The sequence below is a fragment of the Echinops telfairi genome, unplaced genomic scaffold (genome assembly GCF_000313985.2).
Source record: "Echinops telfairi isolate 266 unplaced genomic scaffold, ASM31398v2 ScPeMD7_7469;HRSCAF=8507_0, whole genome shotgun sequence".
NCBI classification, from domain to species: domain Eukaryota; kingdom Metazoa; phylum Chordata; class Mammalia; order Afrosoricida; family Tenrecidae; genus Echinops; species Echinops telfairi.
In genome coordinates, this window is record NW_022111372.1 from 95,965,024 (window position 1) to 95,975,559 (window position 10,536).

At 41.6% G+C, this 10,536-nt stretch overlaps 1 protein-coding gene across 1 annotated transcript; it reads right to left on the reverse strand.

Moving 5' to 3' along the window:
- Positions 1 to 6,663: 6,663 nt before the first annotated feature.
- Positions 6,664 to 10,530, reverse strand: LOC101644935 (IgA inducing protein). Its single transcript, XM_004696659.3, has one exon. It carries the CDS (start codon positions 6,987 to 6,989, stop codon positions 6,828 to 6,830), a length of 162 nt encoding a protein of 53 aa, XP_004696716.1. The 5' UTR covers positions 6,990 to 10,530; the 3' UTR covers positions 6,664 to 6,827.
- Positions 10,531 to 10,536: the final 6 nt, after the last annotated feature.

The following is a 10,536-nucleotide window of genomic DNA, read 5'->3' on the forward strand; positions in this document are numbered from 1 at the left end:
GTCAGAGTCTAGGGGAAGTGTGTTCCAGACTGAGGGAAGATGGCAATGGGCTTGGCTCATACATTGAGCGGTATAGCTTTAGCTTGGGAAAAAGGAACAAGGGGTGAGTGGAAAGAGAGAAGGCTAGAAGAGAGTTAGGTAGGGGCCAGTTTACCATTTTTAGTCTAAGTGTAATGGGAAGCAAAGAAGTGACATCATCCAATTAGCACTTTTTCAAAGATCACTGGGCTGCTATGTGGAGAATGGATTGCAATGGGCACAGAGGACAACAGGGAGACTAGTGAGGAGGTCGTTAGGTGAGAAAATGGGTGACCAAATCATTTGTCATCCAAAGCAGGATACTTGTGAAGTAAATAAAGAGAAGAGCTACAAACACAAGCAGGGACAACAGACATAACTAAGACTATAATCCAAAGCGAAGCATATAGGCATTCTGGACAAGGAGGGATGGCCAAGGACATCACTCCTGAGAACTTGCTAGAAATATAATTGTCAGACCCTTCACTCCGGACCTACTGAATCAGAAATCTCTAGGGATGGGTCCGATAGTTTGTTTGAACTTACCCTTCAGGTGATTCTGTTGAGGGCCAAAGTTGGGGGACCACTGAGCTAGAGTGACAGTCGTGGAGAATGTGGGTTGTGGCCAGAGACTGACTATATTTTGGACGTGGGGGTGCAGAACACTAAAGTCTGGAGAGTTCTTTGTGTCTTCAGTAACTTGAGTATGACGGGGCTTTGTTGGAATGGGCAGAACTCAGGTGATGGGGGGATGTGGCTGCTGTTGGGTGCCATGGTGTCAGCTCTGACTCAGCTAGAACAGAATAAACACTGCCTGGTCCTTCGTCATCCTCACCATTTTTATTACGTTTATGTCCAGTGTCCCAGGCACTGGGTTAATCCATCTTGCTGAGGACCTTCTTCTTCTTTACCCAGCATGATGAGGGGGCTGGATATGGAGGAATGGAAAATTAAACATCTGCTTCAGATGTGTGAAGTGCAGAGACAGCCTCAGCTACTGCAGCTTTATCCGTCGGAGGAAGACAGCCACAGAGTGGTCCAAGCTCTGTAGCTCCAGGCACCGAGTTCTCAGAGTCAGCCTCCTTTTTAAGAGGCCCCGAACTTCAACGAGGTTGCTCTGAGAATCAGTCCAAGTCATGGCTCAAGAACGACGATGGAGAGAAGGCTGAGAGCTGCATCTCAAGCCAAGTAATTGGCTGCTTAGGGGGAAAAGCTCAAGAAGGAATAAGCCAGAGCACTTTTAGCTGGGTAGTAAGAGCCTGGACCTTGTCAGGCATGTTCTCTTGGAGACCCAAACTCTCCAGTGACAAAGTTCTAGCTGCAATCAATATGCCCCTACCAGAACTGTAGCAGGAAGTTGTTTTTTAGTAGTTTTGCTCTGACACAGAGCGCCCAGCTCATGGAGAAGGAATCACTTTTCTATTTGGAGGGAATTGGTCCCAGACTCCTGGCCCCGTGCCCCATGCCTGAGCATTTGTTTTCTGTTTAGAGTCCACAGGCTATTGTTGAGCACATACGGAGAGCAGCATACTCTTACCCCTCTGCTGGCTGAGGGTGAGTGGGGCTGTAGACACCCTCAGTGACAGAAGGCAGTACACGGATGAAAGAACAAACAGGGCAGTATGTGACCAATACATCTTGTGGTGGCACAGAAAGCAAAGAGGAATGGCTAAGCTGAAACTTCACAGCAGTGATTATGGACTTTATAGGCGTTGTGAAGTGGGTGAGAGGGCTACAAGCTTTCATCAGATCCTCAAGCCTTAGACTCCAGAAGATATAAAGAACCTTAGCTTTCAGTGCGGTGGTCCTCAAGTTTCGGTCTCCATCTGAATCACCTGACTGGCTTGTTGGGCCAGCGGTCATTGGCCCCACTCTGAGGCTCTGATTCAGTAGGTGTGGAATGGACTTCTAACAAGTTTCCAAAGGAGGTGCTGTCAGTCCAGGGACCTTACATTGAGAATCACTGCATCAGCGGATCTAAAAACATGAGGGGTACAAGTTATGATCTTCCTTTTTTCAGAAAGAGTTCTAACAGATGCTACAGCCCTCTAAGCCACCCCTAAATCCCAAAGGATTTTATTTTTGGAAGAGTGACAGACCCCAAGCCTCCTCTTGGAGGTCAGGAAGCATCTGGAACACAGCATTTTAGAAGGCGCAGGGCAGTGCCTTCATTCCCTTAAAAGCCTAAGTAAAACTGAGCTGGGAACTGCAGGGCCGGCAGACCCAATTATGGGACCAATTGTTGATTGGTAGTGAGGTTCTGGGAATCTGGGCGAACCCCGACCCTCTTCTGGAGGCTGCCTCTTGATTCCTATTTAGCCAGATAGGAAGAAAGGGTGTCACTGGAGGAAGAATCTGGGAAGGAGAAGACAGAATTCAAGAGCTTCATTCACAGAGCCCTTTGATTAGGTTATTGTGGTAAGGGTGGAAGAGGGAAGAATAATACTCGGGGCTGTGCTTACTTTAAGCAAGAGCAGCAGAAAGAGGCCTGGAAGGGCCATTGCCAACTTCCTTCAGACCTGCTCTGAGTAAGTCATTCCCCCAAGAAAGGGGAGGGGAGGGGAGGGATGAAATGTGGATTCATTCATGAATCAGCCCCCAGAAGAGGAAGTGTGGTTTCTATGTTATGCAGAGGAACCCTCCTTTGCTACAGGGAATACGGTTTTGTTATACAGCTAGATGAGAGGGGGCTGAAAAAAGTTTGTGTGAAAATTACATGATTTTTAAAGTTTCATATCCCCAAGGGCTCTTTGAAGCCCCCTTTATACATCCCAAGGAGAGGCAACATCAAAGTTGAGAAGCCCTACAAATTAGGGGACAATGAGCTAGTCTTATAGGGACTATAACACACTAGCATAACTTGAGATGATGAATGAGCTTTGACATCAGCCTGCTTGGACTCAGAATTCTGTGTGACCTTGGGCATATGAATCTTTCTTTGCCTTATTTCCTGATTCATAAAATGGGGACAGTAATAGTACCTACCCTCATGGGGTTGTAATAATGAAATGAAATAACCTAGGTAAAATGCTTAGCTTTTTGCTTTGCATATTTAAACCAGTCCATGTTAGTTCTATTACACAAGCACCATGCTCTTTTAAGAATGATCTCTATGCAGTTTAAGTGACAACTCAGAAGACTAGATAGAAACTTGAAGGGGCCATGAGTTAATACTAATGACAGGCGGGAACAACTCCGCATAGATGAGAATGGGACCACAACTCCATGAATGTACTCCGTGTCACTATACTGTACATGTAGAAATGGCTGAATTGCTGTTTGCTTGGCTGTGTGTATTCACAAAAGAAAAGAAAGTAGTGGGCTTGAAAAATTTAGGATAGTGGCAGTCCAAGCCTACCTGAGGCCACTACCAGAGACAGAAGGCAGAGCGAGGCTAGGGCTGCTGCCAATCTCTAGGGAGCTTGACAGAGAAACTTGACTCTCCTGGCAAGGCCGGGGTGTGAGCTGGGCAGGCAGCACCAGGATGCCTAGAATGGTAGGGTTAATCCTAATGGCTGTCAGGTGAGGGTATCTTTCCTTTTTAATGTTGCAACACCCTAGCTAAATGCCAAATGTACTGGTTTGAACAAACCAAAGCGAATGAAAATGAACTTTGGTAGGATAATTAGAACGGGAGGGGAACGAGGCTCCTCTTTCTAAAAGTTCCAAATGTGCAGGGGTTGGGGGTGGATGGTGAAGTGAGAAGAATGGAGGGGCACGCTGGCTCTGAGGTTGGCTTGTCGTCAAACACTGAAAAGGTGTTAAGACCTCTCTCTCTCCTCTGATCCTGAATAAACAGAACCTTTTCCAAAACCTACTACGTGAAATAAAAAAACCTATCTGTTTAGAAAAAAAAAAGTCACTGGATAAGAAAGGGATTTCTAAAAGCCATGCCAAAGAGCAACAGCACATCATAGACTACACAGTTAAATAAAAGTTAGCATCCACTGGAGGTGGAAATGGGAAGAGATTGCCAATTATATTGCTTTGAGAAGGAAAGAAGTAAAACTTACCAATTTTGTTTGTGCATGTCGGACCCCTTTCTTGACTTTTTCTTTGGCTTGGAACTCAGACATTGCCAAGTCTGGGATGTTCCTCCCACAGTCCTGTAGCACGGGGCATATTTAATCATGGTCCTATTTAGTATGGTGTTGAAGCTTTAAAATACTAAGGCAGCGGTTCTCAACCTGTGGGTCGCAATCCCTGGGGTCGAACGACCTTTTCGAAGGGGTCACCCAATTCATAACAGTAGCAAAATGACAGTTATGAAGTAGAAACAAAAATAATTTTATGGTTGGGGGGGTCACCACCACATGAGGAACTGTATGAAAGGGTCGGGACATTAGGAAGGTTGAGCACCACTGTTCTAAGGCCACAGGACAGCTAATAGGCCTGGCTCCTGGCTTTTTGACCCATCAGTGCTACTTGTCTGGGAGTGAATCATGGGTACTTTTATGGGTAGAGTTTTCTACACCTCTCAGACAGGTTCCCTGGGGGTTACGTGACTCCACCTTGAGGAGAAGAGAGTCTGATCTCTTCAGGAAGTGCCCATCTGCCCTGTGTGGCCCAACCCAAATCAAAGGCACTGCAAAGTTAGGTAAAAACTGGAGTATTGTAGGCGCCCACCAACCTCTCCCCAAACTCTATAAAGTTTCATAACGAAAAGTGCACATTTTTATGAGTTGGTGATTCTCGGACATGGAAGCTACTTCAATTCAAGGCTGTTGCTCTCTATAAATGGGGGCTGACCATCTTGACAAGGGGAAAAAAAAAAAAAAAGAAAACCTTGGGTTCCACAGCCTGAAACTGTGATCCCATGAATTTGAGATATTTCTATGGCTATGCATCAATATTTAGAATCATTGTCATAGGCTTTTAAGGACCTTGGTGATACGTGTTTAAAGTGCTCACCTGCTAACTGAAAAGCCACCACAGAAAGCGATATCAACTTGCTTCCACAAGGATTTACAACCTTGGTAAACCCCCTAGGGTAATTCTACTTTGTCCTATAAATTTGCTAAGATCCAAAATCTCCTCAATGAGAGTGAGTTTGGTTGATGTACACACAGTCTTAAACATTAAGGGCTGCTATTTTTTTCTATAGTATGATTTTTTTGTTGTTGCCAGCAACCTTAGAGAACGTTCTAAGCTTTCCTAAGATTCAGCCTGAAGGTAAATGAAAGTGTTAAAAACAAAGGTTAAATGAAAGGAGAAAGTCACAACTATAGGGTGGCAAAAAATACATGGGAAAATTCCATTATCTTTTCATTCCATTTCCCCCATCACAAACTTTTTGAAGCCTCCTTGTATGTAACTTCAAACTCCACTTCCAAAGGTTGAGGGAAATCCCATACACCTGAGGCCCAGAGTGATTTTTGAGCTCGAGGCCCATACTGGGATGATTCTCTCTGGCCAGACAGTATAGTCTTCTATGAGACAGGCCCATTAAAATGCTCCTGAAGGCTCTTTTTTTACCCCCCATTTATTTTAAAAATAATTTTATTGGGGGCTCATACGCTTATCATAATCCATACATACATAATTGTATAAGCTTATTTGTACATTTATTGCCCTCATCATTCTCAAAACACCTGCTCTCCACGTAAGCTGCTGACATCAGCTCCTCATTTCCCCCCCTCCTTCCCCTCCCTCATGGACCCTTGATAATTTATAAATTATTATTTTGTCATATCTTGCACTGTCCGACATCTCCCTTCACCCACTTTTCTATTGTCTGTTCCCCAGGGAGGGGGTTATATGTAGATCTCTGTAATCGGTTCCCCATCTCTACCCCACCCTCCCAGTATCGCCACTCTCACCACTGGTCCTGAAGGGATCATCCGTTCTGGATTCCCAGTGTTTCCAGTTCCTATCTGTACCAGTGTACATCCTCCAGTCCAGCCAGATTTGTAAGGTAGAAAAGGGATCATGATAGTGCGGGGGAGGGGGGGGAAGAGGGGAGGAAGGATTTAAGAACTTGCTACTTGGCACCCTGACTAGCTCGTCTCCTCCCCATGACCCTTTAGTAAGGGGACATCCAGTTGTGAAGGCTCACTCTTGCGTCCTGTTTTTATTGATAACTTCACTCCCTGTTGGCCATCCCACTCACTAGAAAAAATCATTTTGAAGCGGAGCTCATTGAAAAGCAATACCTTTATTTTCTGCAGATGATTCTCTTTATCTTCTGTCATGGACTCTTTTGGGAGTAGTACTCCTCCCACTATCCTAAACCAATTTAAACTTTAAAAGGACAGAAAACAAAGCGGGGCAAAAGAACTCCTTCCATGGGAAAGGACTATGATGTATGGGGGAGAGTTGGTGGTCCCCTTTGACATGATGACAAACATGTTAATTGGTAAACAGTCAGAATTGTTTTATAAATTGACCCAGGAAGTCAGATGGGGAGGCCATCATATAAAATCCTAACGAATAAAGAAATCGGTTTTAAAATGGAAAATATTTAGAGCTTTCCAAGGTGAGAGCATACAGTTAATCCTTGCAGCCATTTTCTGATCATAGGAAACAGGCAAGTATACCTGATACTGAGCCCTAAAAATAATTTTCCCACCTATTAAAAATAATACATATCCAAGAACAAACAGACCCCCAAAGGCACTGAAACAAAAGACTAATCTGTATATATAGTCACATGAAAAATAAACATCTTTATTTTTTGCCTACTTTATTTCATTTTTTCAAATAAAATTTAAATCTGTACAAAGTATACTGTTACAGTATATATTTTGTAAGAATCAATGCCTAAAAGAATCACAATACTTCAATAAGCAGTACAGCAGACCTCGCTAGTTTCAGCTTTGATATTGAACAAACTCAAGCCGGCTGATGCACAACACATTTGCTTGGTTTCCACATGGTGAGTTCCCAGCACTGAGATGGGAGAACATGACAGCAAGTATGGTTATATTACAGCCCGACACACTGCGCTTCTTCATGTGATAATAACTGCACATATTTAATACAGAATGCTCAAATTTACTTTTTAAATTGCATTTGCTTACTTCTTAGTTGGCAAAATTCAGCATTCTCAATGGGGTCCCCAAACAGTGCAAATTAATGATATTCTACTGTATATTGGCACATCTCCAATAAGGATTAACTTATAAACTCAAAGAATATCAACAATTTTGTCCTAAATTTTAACCAATGTACATCTGGTCCATTTAACCAAAGTCATTTTGGAAAGATATTAAAGAACAATTCAATTTTCGAAAGGATATTTTTGACCATTCTTTAGAGAAGATAAATTTTTAAATTGTCATTAAAATGTTTGACTATAAAAATTTTACAAACTTGATTAGAAATTTCAAGATTATGATTCACAGCAGACAAATACAAACTGTTTATGTTCCAACAATACCTACTTTTAGATTTTCAAATAGAGCACAACCATGTCAGCTGTGTTAACTAAACTTCTGAACAGTGTACTAAATTTATAAGTGGTGCTGGGTCTAGCAAGTGTAAATACACAGTATATTTCAATGAAAAGAATTGTCTTCTTTATACTTTATTTGTTTTCCCATAAGGAAACATTAATGTTTACATTCTTTAATAAAGTTAATCTTACATCAGAATATAACTTAATACTGTCAGCAACAGGGACCACACACAGTAAATAAGAAGCACATTTAAAATAAGTCTGAATTCACATAGATTAACATTTGTTGGTTAATAAAATATTGACAGTATTACAATCTTACAATATTTACAGTAAGAAAAATCTAGAGTAATATATACCTTTCACAGCAGGATTCCTTATTTTATTTATTTTTCTTCCAGTTTGGGATTGTGTTTACATGAAAAGCTCAAAATAAAGCAACTCTGTAATATAATCTTAAAATAATGGCTACTAGAGGGAAAATCTGCCACAACCATTGAAAATAATGGTGACTTCTCACGGAGTCTGTGCATCTGAGGACCCAGTTAACTAACCAAAGTCTTGCTCAAACCAGCCTCAGTTACCCAGAATAAAGCTGCAGAACTCCGGCCTTCCCTGACTGCTGAAATCCCAACAGATTTTCTCAAAATGTCATAAGAAAAGAGGGAAAATAGGTTTCAGCTCACACCTCATGGCTGGAAGCCTCCAGCCAATACAGCGCCCATTCCCCAACTTACGTTAAAAGAGGACCATTTTCACCCATCAAACAGTCACAAGAGTCCACTTTCCAAGTAGTGTGCTTTGACACTGAGCTCACTCATTGCTCAACTCTTGTGCATTCGGGTTAGGCATGAACTTGGCCTGTATAACACACACCAGCATCTCAGGGACTTGGGACCGGGGCAAAGAGACAAACTAATGCAGTTTGCACTGAGATCAACAGGAAAAACGGGAAGTGACGCACGTTTCCAATTAGAATGGCAATAAGACCCACATCCCTAAACTGGAATTTGGCTAGGGCATCAGAGTTAGCACCCCCTCTCTGAATACCACAGCAATTGGGATGTACACTCTGGGGCTTCCTCCAAGAGAGTAACACCACGTGGGACATTAGTTTAATGATGACTCCCAAGCAAGCAGATACAATTCTTGAATCTAGGGCTGTCTACAGCACCTGAGGTCACTTCATTCAAGCTGTGTGACCCGACCCAACACTGCTTACTTAAAGAGAACTGATGGGCACAGAGTACTCGGATACGGCTGCTGGCTACTTTGGACTCTAGATCTCACAGGTAATCAACAGGTATCTGGGATTGAATTAGCAAACTGTACCATTTCTCCTTAAACAGACACTGTCAGGTTTGAAATCATGTCAAGCATGAATCTTCACTGTCAGGTCAGAAATTGAAGTGGGAGTCTTCCCACATCAGCCAAGGTTCTTTTATCAAACCTTAGAGGAGTTGGACAGTTTTTCATGTTGCAAGTGGGTGATTAGTTTACTTGTTTCAGTCAAACTGGATTGGCATACCAGACTGATCTATTTAGTTAGCTTTTGTTTTGTTTGATTCTTACGTATGTGCAAACCCAAAGCAGTTGTGTTTGGGCTAAATACACTGACAGAGAATATTCAAACAACAAAAGTTTTAGCAAACTTCTGTGGCATTTTCTTTTTGGAAGTCAATGCAAGATCTAAAGGTATTTCTACCCAACGAGTCTGTTAAAGTGTTTAAGGTTACTTCTGTTTTGGCCCTATACAGAATGCTATGACTTCTACATAGGTCTGAATGCTGCACCATGTAGATTCCTTCTGTATATCTAAAAATATATACTTTTCAGTAGTTCAATACATGGTTAATCTTCCTACAGAGGAAGATCTTTGTAATCACATGTTGTAAAGTAGAAAAAACATCTCCTTTCTAAAAAAGGAAATATACTTTCCTATTGTACACTTTTGAATAAGCCCAAAGACATGCACCAAAAATCATTAAAACTAATACATGCACTAAAATGGTGTAGAGTTAGACTTAAAGTGCTGCTCCTCAATTTTTAAATTTGGAAAAGACATTTGGTGAGTTACTGATTCAAAGATTCCCCACCCCCACCCCACCCATGATGTTAAGAAATTAAAGTAAAAATGTATGCATAAATCTTTAAACTATTCTTTACATGGGGGAATGAACAGATGAACGACCCTATTAATAAACTGGGTTCCCAGTTTTAAATAAAACCAATAACTACTGGTAAAATGTTTTCAAAGATAAAACACTCAAAACAAGTATTACTAGTAAATAATATTCTACATAGAGAATAATTTACTTTGGTTTTATGCACCTTCTCAAAAATAATACTGGTGTCCCACATGTCACCAAACTGATGTGTTCCAGCAAAACTGTAAGGCAAATCTTTTTTCCTAGTGACATCTTGTTTTCCAATAGCAAAACTAAAATATTTTGGTGAGGAAGGGGTTAAGATAATGGCTAACCCCTTGGCATCCTGAGCATTGTGGTTTATCAAACTCTACCCTGCTAGAAGCTGTCAGGCACCCTGACCCCTGCCTCGAACCATAGGAATGGCTCCCATGTTTAGAGATGCCTTGACTCCTGATAAATAGCTCTCAGAACTTTGCTTCTTTTTCTTCTGTCTGGCTGTTATCAAGTCTAATAAAGCTGGTTGCAATGTCACATTTTGCTAGTAGGGGCCACCATCTAACAATTATTCCAATCTGCCATGTTTTTAGCCAATAGTTAGTTTTGAATTGTCTCAATTAGTTGCATTAAACTTTCCTCTACAGAGTTGGGTTTCAGAAGATGTGTGATACCCCTGAAATTGTATGCAAAATTATCTATGTATATGCATTTTTTCTGGGGAGAGGGTCCATCACTTTCATTAGATTATTAAAAGATTCTGTAAACCTTCCCACAAAAGGAAGGGCTACAGGGACTTAAAGGGATACCCGTAATTCATTTTATAATGGGACTGGGAAATAGGGGCAAAACCCCTAAAAATGGCCTCAAAAAAGGGGCCAAAATGCTGCTCTTTCCCTTTCATTCACATCTGGGAAATAAGGGCTTCAAACTAGGAAAAGGAATTAAAATGGTTAAACTCCATTAAAATAGTTAAAA

Coding starts and splice junctions, on each gene's coding strand:
- LOC101644935 (XM_004696659.3), bottom strand. CDS start 6,989: ATGTGCAGTTATTATCACATGAAGAAGCGCAGTGTGTCGGGCTGTAAT.